At 44.5% G+C, this 14,008-nt stretch overlaps 2 protein-coding genes across 2 annotated transcripts in view; one reads left to right on the top strand and one right to left on the bottom strand.

Annotated features, from left to right (window-relative positions):
• Window positions 1-581: 581 nt before the first annotated feature.
• Window positions 582-4,326, top strand: gchfr (GTP cyclohydrolase I feedback regulator). The gene is made up of 3 exons (XM_080783621.1): window positions 582-790; window positions 1,836-1,930; window positions 2,783-4,326. Exons 1-3 carry the CDS (start codon window positions 755-757, stop codon window positions 2,910-2,912), a joined length of 261 nt encoding a protein of 86 aa, XP_080639747.1. The 5' UTR covers window positions 582-754; the 3' UTR covers window positions 2,913-4,326.
• A 4,599-nt stretch (window positions 4,327-8,925) lies between these two features.
• dnajc17 (DnaJ (Hsp40) homolog, subfamily C, member 17) overlaps window positions 8,926-14,008 on the bottom strand; it is a 51,016-nt gene continuing 45,933 nt past the window's right edge. The window contains exon 11 of the mRNA XM_080784077.1: window positions 8,926-9,243. Coding sequence (XP_080640203.1) covers window positions 9,127-9,243 — 117 coding nt within the window. The 3' untranslated portion in view covers window positions 8,926-9,126. The remainder of the gene's footprint in view (window positions 9,244-14,008) is intronic.

Here is a 14,008-nt window from a genome sequence, read left to right on the forward strand (position 1 = left end):
CAATTTATGCCAATTTATTGCACATTGGTAATTGTCTAGACCTAGATAATCAGTGGTGGAAAAGGTACTCACATTTTCCACTTAAGTAAAAGTACAAATGTTTTCAAATGTATAACAATCTTTTGAAAATGGCTGCCGAGTTTTCTCCACGGTTTGCCGACTTATCTTGAGAGGTCGGCAAAAAGGGTAAATCTGCCGAGTCTTCTTGTTACCCTCACAACAATGCGTGGCTGAAGTGGAATGTATGTTTTGTAATAGGCCTAATAATCAAAATCTACAAAGTAGCTAGCAGGCTACAGTAACTAAAGTTAGCAAATAATTGTACAGGAATAAAAGTACAATATTTGCCTCTGAGATGTAGTAGAGTAGAGTTAATACTAATACAAAATTGTATTAAAGTACAGTACTTGAGTAAATGTACTTACCGGTAGTTACATTACACCACTGGTTATAATGAATCAGGATTATTTTTTGTGCCACTCAGTGCTGAGCAACCACTGCCAGTGTTTGTTGACATGACAGATGCTGTAGTAGGGGAGAGCTGTGATTGGCTCAGGGCGGTGGGTGTTTCCGCATTCCGCTCAGAGGGAGCTGTCAGCAGAGAGAGCGCTTGTTGGACAACAGGAGGAGAGTGTGAGGCAACTGTCTGCAGAGCCAGCGTCACCAACCAACGTCCTCGTTTAAACCGTCTATGGTTTAAACACCCAGGGGAATAACAACCACTTGATTGAACGCCTCGCGGGCAAGAAGAACGATGCCGTACATGCTCATCAGCACGCAGATCCGACTGGTTTGTAGGCTATCCTGCATGTGCAAATAATAATAGGCTATACCCTGCTGTCCGTCTCTGTGTGGTGTTGTTGTATAAAGATGCGCTCGGTTTGGAGATTTGGGGATTATTAAGGCTATTTATCTTGCTTCTCATCAATCAGGCAAGGATATCCACGTCCGTTCCATATGGTTGCGTTGTTGTGCGGCTGTGCCCATTGCACATTATATTTTTGCATGCTGGAAAGCCAACATAAAAAATCCCAGACTGTTGTTTGCCATGTTGTGTTAAATTAAAACCACATGTAGCAGGCAGCCTACTCGCAGGAACCAAGTTATAGGCCTGTTGATGTGCGCATGTTCCTTTTGTCATCTATTCATCAGTGGTTGTCAACCTGGGTCGGCGGCCCCCCCACTGTCCCCAGGGGGGTCCCCACATGATTTATGTTTTTATATTAATGTATTATTTTAAGACGTTCATTGCCTTTTAATAAAAAATAAAGAAAGAAAATAAAATCACACCTGTGTGAACTGAGCGGTGCAACTACACATAAAATAAAAAAGTACGTAATTTATTCTAATTGTTATTGCAATTTATGAGCTGCGTTCGCAACTTCGCACGTCTTACTTGTAGTTACTGTTATGTACTGTGCTCTGTACTGTATTGTTGTGTATTGTGCTCTGTACTGTACTTTGATTATTTGTGGATAAAATCTTTGAGAAATGACAGTTTCATACCATTAAACCGGGTCCCCAGACCCCCATGGAACAGGCCCAGGGGGCCGGCCCTGTTCCGGCGAGCCTTCCTGCATCCGAAACGGTCTAGAAATGAGTTAACGCGTTGCACCTGTAGCATTACTGCATCAAAAGTAACGGGACTGTGACACTCTATAGATACATTTTTACTGGCTATTAGACAGAAAGTATCTCTAAAGTTTCTGTGGTGTACTTTTACTTGAACTACTCCACTACATCTTAGAGGCAAATATTGTACTTCTTACTCAACAGATATGTCTACATTCCAGTATTTACACTTTTACTTTCCATTTGGTTTTCTCTCTTTGCAGGAGAGCGGCCCAACCAATGTTGGAGATGAGTACTCTGATCCAGCTGTAATGAACTACTTGGGAGCCAGGAAAACAACGATGCTGGGAAACAATTTGTGAGTATTGGAAATCAATAGTCAGTTGAGTTAATGTGCGGGGACTTCACAAGACATGAGTGTGTTTTTATCATTTATCCCAGGATGCTCCTGTCCTCATCTGCAGGATGTACTGTAATTGGTCACTGAATTGAGTCGAAAGAAAAGAATGTGGGAAAAAATGCCAACCATACCGATCATTCAACCATAACCGTCTCAGTTGCCAGAAATTACCTCACGTTTGTGCATGTGAAAGACACGCATAATGCATAATCTGAGATCGCAATCACTTAAGCCCTATATGACTTTGTCGTGCAACAAATGCGAAAATACTGTAGCTGATCTACATAATGTGTTGTGAGCTTGTAGGCTATTATTGTCTATTTTGCTATCTTTTACAAAGAAAAAAATAAAACCATCACAGTTGGCATCACTCCAATACAAAGTTGTAGCCTGTGTCACTTCATTCACATGCACTGAGGTATAGACCACGGTGGCCCGTTGCCTTAAGTGGGCCACTTTGTGTTGGGGCTGCCTTCACACTGTGCATGTTTACGGCAGAACTAAGCGTGCTTAGGACAGATGGAAGAACCATTCAGCTGTTAGTCGCCGAAGGGAAGGATGCCGCCACGGCCGCTGCTTTGCCGATGTGGAGTTAACCATTCGTGCTGATGCAGTACAGATCAGGGCAGTGTTGTCATTGGCAATCTGACTCAAATGCTGCTGGGAAATGAAGCGAGGTGTGGAAGGAAGTGAACGAGCACACGAACAATTAGCAGCCTTCTGCTTTCCAGGCAAAGTTTACAGACAGAGACTGAAAATCCCCCCACATCTGTGAGAAATACAATTCCTCTTGTGTTTATGCTCGTTTAGCTCCGAGTACCATGTGGACGACCCGCCGCGCCTGGTGTTGGACAAACTGGATAAGATTGGCTTCCGCGTGGTGACGATGACGGGGGTGGGACAGACGCTGGTCTGGTGCCTGCACAAAGAGACAGAGTGACCCCCTTCCTGGATTGAGTTTAACGTATCTCAAGTATGCATCCCATGGCAAGAGAGGTTTCCCATCACTTGCTCTGGTTGCAACAGTCTCTGGAGTTGCACCATACAAATACATTTTTGTTTAAAAGATTGTGGCTCCTGAAATGGTACCAATGAATGCCTATCTTATGAAAGTTTGAGGTCTCACAATCTCATTGGCTAAACCGCAGCACTTACCGTGGCCTCAATCACACAAAAGCCAAACTTAAAAACATCCCAGCCCTAAGCCCTAACCACACCAAAGGGTCACCATGCAACTCCTTGGGTCCAAACGGTTGCAAGGAGTTAACACCGTCAGCTAAAACTGTCTTGACCCTTTGGTGTGGTTTGGTCCATTGATCCATGCATTGAATCACTAGGGACCACGCGCGGCAACAGGACATATCACACCGCACGGACAACGCTAAAACCGTCTCAACCCTTTGGTGTGGTTTGGTCCATTGAATCGCACCAGGACATATCACACCGCAGCGACAACGCTACAACCGTCTCGACCCTTTGGTGTGGTTAGGGCTTAATGCCTCAACACATTCATTTTAACGATATTTCTGAAAGTAGATCGTCATGCTCGGTCCTGGCCGTTTGCACAGTACATTGTGGGTATGATACCGTTGGTTAAGGAGCCACTACCTAAAGAAAAGCTGTGTTGTTTTGTCAATTTGGTTCATTTCTCTGATCTTATTTGTTGATAATTTGACCTCTCTCGCACTAGCAACTCCTATACTGTAGGTTCACCAGTGAGAGGAACTGGGAGGGAATAGCGTAGTCTTACACCTCCCCAGACCAAACAGTTGGCCGGGATTAGCAGTGACGGTAACAGGGTCTATACAAACATATGGGAGAATTGGCAATGACTACACTGGGGAAGGAAAATTAAAATAGTTAAACGGTTAGAATAGACTCAATCACATGCACCATCAATTCCAATTCAAAGTAAAAAATGTCCTGGAGGATTTAAAACAAATATTTACCATTACCATCTGCTCACATACAGTACAGCAAGTCAACAGTACAAGAACCAGTGCTCTCCTGTGTCCAATCAAATTAAATATAGCATTCTGCCAGAGCAGTTGGTTTTCAAACTGGGGCCCGAGGGCGCCCAGAGACCATCGAGGAGGTTCCAGGGGGACTCCAGCCAAATGAAGAGTAGATTATTATTCAATTCACTTTAAATTGTTACAATTTATTAAGGCTGGGTCCATACAAACGGAATGGGGATTCATGGCTTGAAAGAAAATGTTTGTAAACCCCTAGATACTGTAACATTTTGTACCGGCATGTCTGTTCAATGTGTTGTTTTTGTAAGTGTATATTTGATATATTCAAAATAAAAGGATTTGTAAAAAATAATAATAAAGAAAATAAGTTTGTAACTCAATATTTAATGCAAAGATGAGAGCATTGCCAACACAACACCTACAGTAACCTACAGGTTATGCACAAAGTCACAAATGTTCAATTTCAGCCCTTAAAGGGACATTTCTCAGTGGAAAGAAACTGCAGTCACTCAATGTCAATAGTATTTGTAGTAGATGAAAAATAATGTAATTTGGTGCTTTGGTGCACTAACTAAACATCATTAAAACATTTTCTTTTGCAAAGGGGTGTCGCCTTAAGGCCTTCTCACACAGGGAGCGACACTGGACCTGCATACCCGCTTGGATCTGCAGTCACACTGACGCTTTACTATGTGTTGCATATAGGAAGAAATTCCAACACATTTCACACATCCACGCACCCACTTGCCTCTCTGCCTGTCAGTCCGCGGCTCCATACTTGCCTGTGTAACTCTCAGTGAAAATGAATTACTACGCACTGAAGTGCTGGGCAATTAATCGTAACCGAAACCGTTATTTAGAACTAATAGCTTATAACTAAATAATCAAGAAGCATCGATTTATATATTATATCAATTAATCGTTAAAAATAAGTGTGTGTATGTATATATATATATATATATATATATATATATATATATATATATAAATCGATTAGTCTTATTAACCACTGAAATACTTCGCTGTAGAATGGTGGTGTACAAAAATAGTGAAAGTGAGCTTGTAGAGATGCTATTTTCAACAATGGTGATATTGATTTGAAGTCATATCACCCAGCCGAGGCATGCCGGATGCATGAGAAAAGCCCTTCGTACTGTCAGTCTGTAGGGCCTCAAAGGGATGTTTGTATACCCCACCATGATGACAGCACAACGGACCTGCGGACTGGATGTGTTCGCCCACGAGAGCCAGCCACGCTGGGTGGTTCCATTACAGCCTGCTTTACAGCCCCGGGTCTGCCAACGCGTGTCTGGGGCCAGCCCGGATCACCAACCCACAAACCAGATAGATCCCTTAGCCAGTCATCTCCCAACTAAAACCTCGCCAGACAACCGTTACTTCAGACATGACTTGGCACTCCACCGACCACTATAAAGATCAAACACGTCTGGTAATTTCCCAGCAGTGACTGCGGAGATTCCAGACTTTTGCCGGCATCCTCCAACCTGCCAGCTTTCGTGTGAGGGATACCGGGGAGAGAGAGAGGCTTTCGTGTGAGGGATACCGGGGAGAGAGAGAGGCGAGGAAGATAGCGCCGTGAGGGTTTTCTGAGGGCTCATTTGCACTTCATCGAACAACCACATCTTACAACAAGAAATTCACGTATTTACAACTGAAAAACAAAAAGCCATCTTTGTCGCACGCCAGGACATGGTCGTTTGACGAAGTATAAATCAGCCTCGCTCGCAGGGTACGCTGCAGCGGTGGATCAGAACGGGCCGCTATCCCATCACGCTTTGCATGCAGTACAAGCCATCGTGGTCTCGGGGCAGAGGCTTTGGCGGCGAATGTGTTTCGTGTAATTGTATTTCCTCTGTTGTCATTTTGGACACAGTTTGTGTGTTTCAGAGGGTTTTTTTCCCTCCTTTCACATTGCCGGGATATGAAGAGAGGCCCTATGCATAAACAAAACCATCTGATGAGGGGATTTTGCAGGAGAGGAGCAGATGTCTCCCACCACACCACCGCCGCCACACAGCTGGCCGTTGTGTAACGGGCCACGGCGAGGCAGCGGCAGGAGTGGCGGGGAGATGGATGACTGGGTTGGATGCTGCAGAGTTGCCATGAGGCTCCTAAATAACTCGATGACAGGAGGAAGCTCAGCTGAGCACTAGGCCCATGAATAGAGACGCGCCATCACACCATAGCAACCCACCCCCAAGGGACAGGCAAATAAGTCTATTTGGAATGGGTAGATGTTCTGCAGAAAGAGGGCAAAACTCTTGCAAAACTGGCGAGACCGCAGCGGTCTGGTGCGGGCACTGCGGGGTCTGACTTAATGTGGGTTCACGACGAGAACAATTTGCAGCAGCCTGTTGGTCGCCCCGGAGGGAACATCCGCCGGGGAATACACAGAGCATCTTGTAGGAATAATAGGAGAGAACAGCACGTTTCAAAGGATATTCCTAAAAAGGTTGATTAGGAAGGACTGCACAGACCAGAACTGCTAAGGGTAGTCAATTCAGTTAACTCCCCCAAAAATCATGATTTATTTGGTATGGTTAAAGCCTCACTAACTTTATTATTTACATTTAAATTTGATCCAATCTGTATCAAGAGATACAATATAACTTATACGATAGAGGGTATGCACATGACAAGTTATGCGGGAATGCCTACTGAGTGGCAAAAAACTACTTTCTGGCCTTGACAGCCCATATATTCAAACAGGAAAGTCCTATCGGATTGCATTAAACAACATTAAACTCACTTGGTCACTCACTTTGCCACTCATGATTTCACCTATGTGTGCAGCCTCATCTGTAAGGTCAGTGGGCCATAGCCAGGGTGCCTTCTCCCTATACAGCCTCATCTGTAAGGTCAGTGGGCCATAGCCAGGGTGCCTTCTCCCTATACAGCCTCATCTGTAAGGTCAGTGGGCCATAGCCAGGGTGCCTTCTCCCTATACACTACAGCCTCATCTGTAAGGTCAGTGGGCCATAGCCAGGGTGCCTTCTCCCTACACAGCCTCATCTGTAAGGTCAGTGGGCCATAGCCAGGGTGCCTTCTCCCAGCCTCATCTGTAAGGTCAGTGGGCTATAGCCAGGGTGCCTTCTCCCTATACAACAGCAATGGCAAGTCTGTTCTGCTGCTGTATGGTTCTGAGAGCTGGTCAAAACAGACACTATAGGAGAATGGAAGTGTTCAGCCCAAGACACAATGCCGTGCGTCAAAACAGCCGCCTCCATTATTTTCAATTAACCTATCCCACACCGCCGGCGTCAGACGCACGTTCACGCCTCGCCTGACGCTCCGATACGCCGCTGTTCTATTTTCCAGGTGTTGCCACGCGGCCTCCATTCTAGAATCCGTCGGCAGGGCTGGCCAGCCGCACGGTAGCGTGCCGCGTCCTGTGGGTGTTGCTGTGCGGCTATGACGCGCGCTTGCGCACCCGCTTCACAGACGGTGTGTGTTGGGCTTTCCACAACAGTCAACAGATGCCTCAGACATACTGTATACATGCCAGATCTTTTGGCCCAATACAATCTCCAACAATGAACTCAAACAACAAACAAACAGGGTAGCCGGAGCATCACCAAGGAGATTACACAAACACAGGCGGCTGAGATGATTGGAACATGTACTGAGGACGGAGCAGGGCCGCATCGCAAAGGTGGCCTTAAATTAACACCAGGCAAAAGAAAATCTGGGACTGGAAGGCCCAAAACTACCTGGTGCAGAACTGCAAACTTTAAAAGAGGACACTGGCTTGTTTTGGTCCTGGTGCATTTGGTTTACATACTCTTATTATATACTCTCATAATTCATAGGATAAGGATATATAATACATTTTTGAACAGATTATTTTTCATAGGATTTTAACGACACTATACACCAGGGAACATACAGTATGAGGGACTTCCAACACTTTCAACCTGGCGTCCCTACTTTGGGCATGTCATAATTGTCAAAAATATATTCAACCTCACAATGCATCGCATCATGTGAGATATAACGAATTGCATAGGGCTTAGGCAGTTAACACATACTGTACATTAGTCCAGAAGGGAGTTTCTTTGCACGTGAGAGTACACAATCCTCTCGCCCCTTTGAGCGTAATAAAACTAGTGGTTCAGTGTTGGCATTATGTGTTGTTGGAAACACAGATGTTATATATGGGTGATTTGCATCGGGGAGATTTGAGTTTCAAACGTGCCATACCACAGAGCAGAACACAGTCCAGTACAGCTCTGGGTTTTCGGCCCCCACCCCCCACCCCCACCCAGGGGCCTCTGCAATTTGGAGCAGAGCTTCAGATATACTGTACACAAAGCCCAAGGAACAATCACCATAACCACCAAGCACTATAATGGCCGGGCCTCCGGAGTCTATTCACTTTTCATCACGTGAGCCCACAGGAATTCCCATAAAAACCTACCTAGTGTTCCAATCGAGGCCTGATTGCTGGTTTAACATGGAGCAGACATGATTTCCTCACAGTCACATCACATCGCACGGTCTGCGGCTTGGACCGTTACAGTACTCGACTCATTTCACAGGATCTACCGGACCTCTGGTATAGAGACATCAGAAAATGAATGATTTTATATTTCTCCCTCTTGGCTGCAATAAGGAGGTAATGAATATTGTCAAAAGTTTAAAACTGAATGTTAACTGACAGATGCAAATTACATGATTATAGTATTTAGATTACGCGGTAGTGTTGCATGGCCAATCTCCCCTGGCTCCGTTGCAACAGGCAGAACAGGGATTAACGCCCACTGATAAGTCAACAGTCTGAATGATTTTAGAGAAATGATTCAGGCCAATACTCAGAGGGGGAATAATATGATAACTCACACCCACCTCCATGAACAGACGGCTCCATACTGAATTCCACACAGGTCTTCTCCAGTCTCCTAGAAAAACCAGTGACTATGAGTGATTGAGGAAACAATTACAATTTGAAGCCATACACTTGGTTCAACATGTTTATTTTTCCTACTGTACAAGAAAATGATATACTATATAAAAAAAAATTCCCAACAAATGCACACCTAAGAGGCTTCACGAAACTATAAAGCCATGTTTTTGTAAACCCGGTACAAATTTTGGCAGGGGGGGTTGGGTTGTATCGAGTCGGGTTCAGCGCTGGGTGGTTCCTGCTGGTGCTCGCCGTTACGATTCCTCCTCATCCTGTCGCTGCATCTCCTCTATGAGTCTCTGTCGCTCTGCGGCCTGCCTCACCCGCATCAGCACCACGCTCTCGTAGTCTCGCTCGCTGCCCAGAGCGCCCTGCGGGGGAAAGCGCCACAGCATCAGAAATGCCTCATTATGGATAACACTTCAGTCCTAGGCAAACCCTGCTGTTATTGGACAGTAGTCGCTGTGATTGACACTTCTCGTTTTTGCAACTATGCCTAAACCTAACCTTACTTTTAGTAGCACATTCTGGTTTAAGCTCAGTCTTTGAACACACCATTGCACTTTAGGCCTGGCTAGGCTACTTAAACTATTTTGTTTCAATCTAGTCTTAGCCCACTAAAACTTTATACTGACATAAAATAAACTAAAACATAATTTCCCAGACTCTTCTTCAACAAAGATGGTGAAAGCAAACATTCTTTGTTCTGTACAAAACACTGAAGTCCTTAAACCAGAAACCTAACCTCAGTAAACTATGCCTGCCCGGGAGCCAGTCAGACGCATGATAAGCCTGGTCTATCCTATAACGTTGTTGGGATTCATAAACACGCATCAGCAACACAAGCCAGTAGATATGTCAAGAATCAAGATGGCCACGTGAGCAGATGCAGTAAATTTTTTGCAATGCATTGACATTAGAGCATTTAATCCAAGTTAGCAGGCAGGTACCGGCCCGACAACAGGAGATGACGGGTAGATTTAAAGTGTTGCCATCATGAGATTACCGTCCTCGAATCGCTCTGATATTGTGTAATATTGTGTGTTGAGGGAAACGGGGAGGGCGAGTGTTCTCTCCATCTCTATTATTGCATAAAAACCAGGAGAACAGACAGTGGAAAAGTTAACAAATGGAAGAAAAATAAATGTAAATTACAGGATTTCACGGTATTGTAAGAGTCAAGCGGTCATGTGACGCATCTCATAACGTGGCGGAAGCAGGAATGTCAACACGGAGTGAATGACACCGCCGGTCGTCGGTCGCAGTCTGTGTGTGTATTTGCTTTTGCAACATCTGAATGACCGGCGGGGGGACGGCAGGCATGAGGCGGCAGGCATGGAGTGACTGTGTGTGACAGAATAATTCCTCTGCCTGAGATCACGAGCAGCAAAATAGATGCTCCTTCCGTGTGCGTGTGTGTGTGTGTGTGTGTGTGTGCTTTGCAGGGTCTGAGCCGAGAGTTATGGTGAATTACAGTGGCCACAGTTGGCCAACCACGTTGGAACAGAGACCAGACACACACACACACACACACACACCACTACTTGTCTGTCCATGCAGCATGCACACACACACAAGTGTTTATACAATTAACATATATGAACAAAACATCCTCCTGCATCAGCATGCATTCTCTCTCACACACACACAGAGTCCATAATCCCGTAGAATAGGGGTGAGCGGTTAAAGTGTCCACAGAGTAAACCATTGTTTTATGGGATTAGATGGAGGAAGGCTGCTGTGCTGTGCCAAGGAAGTGTCTCTTTAACAAGACAGTGAGCTGCAAAAGAGAGAGTGAGTGTGTGTGTGTGTGTGTGTGTGTGTGTGTGTGTGTGTGTGTGTGTGTGTGTGTGTGTGTGTGTGTGTGTGTGTGTGTGCATGGAGGACAGTGGGAGAGAGAGATCAGTGGAGGAGGAAGACGAGGAGGAGGAAAGCGGAGGTCTGGTGAGCGTGCACGGTGGAGTGAAGAGCATCTGGAAAAGATCACAGGGAACTCCAGCATATATGTGCTGAGAGAGAGAGAGGGAGAGAGAGAGGAGTGGAGGAGAAGAGAAGTGGGCTGGTGAGGGGAAGTATTCTTCTTGTCTTTTCTCTCTCTGGACTGCGGAGAGCTGCTATTATCATTCCAGTAATGTGAGCTCAAGCCCTCGTCTGACACGTAACTATGAAATATCACGCGAACGCCATTAGGTAAATAAACAACTCTTGCATCTTCAATTCAGCTAAACAGAAGGGTGCACCCACCACCCCCGCTCCCCCATACACCCAACACCTCTGCTATACTATTCCCTCTTCTGGCCACTCTCTGTAGTGCGCTGTCTACAGACAAGAGAAACCAATGACGTCTTTCAATGACGAAATGCATTTAAATGTGAACAAACAGGAACCTCTCGTGGTATGTAAAAAAAAAAAAAGCCTCCAAATGTATGCTGAATAACACCTCTAAGTATGCAGTGTGACCCGTTGTTAGCCTGTGTGGTCGGAGGGGAACTGTGCCAGGCTAATGTTCTGACCATTAACAGGTGCTTGATGGGCATTGTGACGCATCTCTTCTCAGACTGAGGAATGCTTCCTAGCCTAGGGTGGTAACACTGCGAGGAATGCTTCCTAGCCTAGGGTGCTAACACTGCGAGGAATGCTTCCTAGCCTAGGGTGCTAACACTGCATATACATGTTTTGTCTGTGCATCACTCTGTAAACTGCGTGTGTCTGTGCCTGTGCACACGCACTTTACAAACACACCGGATGCCAGGAAGAATAGGCGCACCACAAAACACAACAAAAAAAGGTTCTACACAGTAAAACCTGGAGTGTTAACTTAGCCCCCCCAACGTGTAAAATCGCAAGGGTCATTTTCAGGGTTAAATTAACCAATTATATTATATAGTACAAGGCCAAGGGCCATGTGCATCGAGGGAGTATCAGTATATATATATATATATATATATATATATATATATATGTGCATAAAAAAAGAAGATGACGCTGAGCAAACATCAACACAGATTGGTACATATGAAAAGAGAACTTCCAGGCAGTCGCAGAAACAGATTATACAGCAACAATAAAAGTCTGTGTTTTGACTTTTTCCACTGCAACATGTTCCTGCCTCTTAAATTAGTGTATTCAGATAATCAGATTTCTACTTTTACGGCCCATTGTATTTACATGAAAAGGAAATGTCTCTTTGGTTTAATGCTCTTCATTTTGAATGAATGGGCCGCTATTAAAAAAAACCCCATTGCCGTCAGCCTGGACAATGACACGTACGCTGGCTACCGAAGGAATGCCATAAACCATAAACATATTCTTGTTATGATATGTACATTGTTTTTTTATCATCATTCAGGTTAAATGCCTCTCACCCATTATTGTCTCTGACATTTATCCTACAGCACATTCATCTGAAGTTATATAAGGTATTATTGTGAGAGTGTATTGGACCATATCTGGGTAAAGATTACAGTGGACAAATGTGGAACATTGTGTATGTACTGTATGCATCCATTTACTGTGGAGGCTGCCAACATTTCCTATAGATATGGAGGACAGAGCCACCATGGTATTAGAGCGCGTACACACACACACACACACACACACACACACACACAGTAACAATGCTGAAGGCGTCACATGGCCAGGCCTCCCACCAACACACACTAGACTGACCCAATGCCAGCAATGACATCATGAACACCACCACCAATGGGTCTGTGAGTCAACACACACACACAGCAAGAGCCCGTCGCACAGGTGGCCACTGTGTTCTGGTAACATACTGTATGGAGTCAAATCAGCTGTGTATATTACTCCATTACACGGTGTGTGTGTGTGTGTGTGTGTGTGTGTGTGTGTGTGTGTGTGTGTGTGTGTGTGTGTGTGTGTGTGCGCTTGTGTGTAGATACACGCAACGCAAGCAATTACTTTTTGGACTTGCACAACTTGTAGCCATTTAAGATGAGATTACAAAGCCAATTTGAGCTAAAGGAACAAAGGAACAGAAACAGGGGAAATCTGATTTGGCAAATTATCACACAAAGACTGATAAAGTTAAAATATAGTCATCCGTACATGCACACTGCACAGACACACAGACACACATGACACGTTCCAGCTAAGAAACAGAAATACAATAAACTACAAATAAAACAGGAGTTTTAACAACAAGTCTAACAACAATCACACGGGTGCCACATATTGTACTGTACACATATACACATTATGCGTTGTTGCACAAACGCATACAAAAATAGCAGAGCTACAAGCTCAAAATATGCTGTGACTCACTGTGAGCTTGTATTGTAGATCTGCTATTTTTGGCTTTAAATTAAGCATTATCCAGGCGGTTCGGCCTCCTCAATATCCAAAGGTTTGGCATGCTCAACTCACAAAACTTTATTTAAAGTCGGGTTCAGATTCTTAAACATTATCAGTGAAAACATCCACAGAAAAACCAACGCATTTCAGACCTTCTGGCTTTTGTCAACGTCTGAAATTACCCATACATACAGTAGACAATCGCAGCTAATGATGCACCAACATATTCAAATACTGAGCAAAATACTATGATATCGCAGTAGTATATAATCACCATAAGTCCATAATGAACTAGAAAAAGTGCCCCTCGGGGCACAGGTCTCCACCAGGCCAGGTTAGGTTGTGGCCTCCTGGTGGCACTATAATGTGAAAAGGGTGCCATTTCTTCTTACGCCTTGAATAGCAATTGGGTGATTTGAGGCATTTTGTTCCAAAAATGTGTTTTGCAAATAACAGGCCAATGTGAAAAGGGTGGGATATATTCCTCAGCCTAGTAGGAAAGTCTGTGAAAGATTTCATGTAAGTTGCACGCTGCGTTCATGATTCGAGGCTTTTTGTTCAAAACGGGCCAATCCTGCAAACTTCGACCGTGTTAACGGTGCTGGAGATTATATACTTTTCTGTTTGGATGAATGGGCTGCTAATGGGAATTTGCACCGTCCTAGTTAGTTACTCTGTGACTTGGCGACTATTTCTATGTATTACCATGTGTTGTTCTTGCTTACTGTAAATCACTCTGGATTAAGAGCGTCTGCTAAATGTCTAAATTGTAGATTGTCAGTGATAAATAACATGAAGGGAGCGAGGGAAAAACAAGAG

This window comes from Protomyctophum bolini (assembly GCF_963924005.1).
Source record: "Protomyctophum bolini genome assembly, chromosome: 15".
Taxonomy (NCBI): Eukaryota; Metazoa; Chordata; class Actinopteri; order Myctophiformes; family Myctophidae; genus Protomyctophum; species Protomyctophum bolini.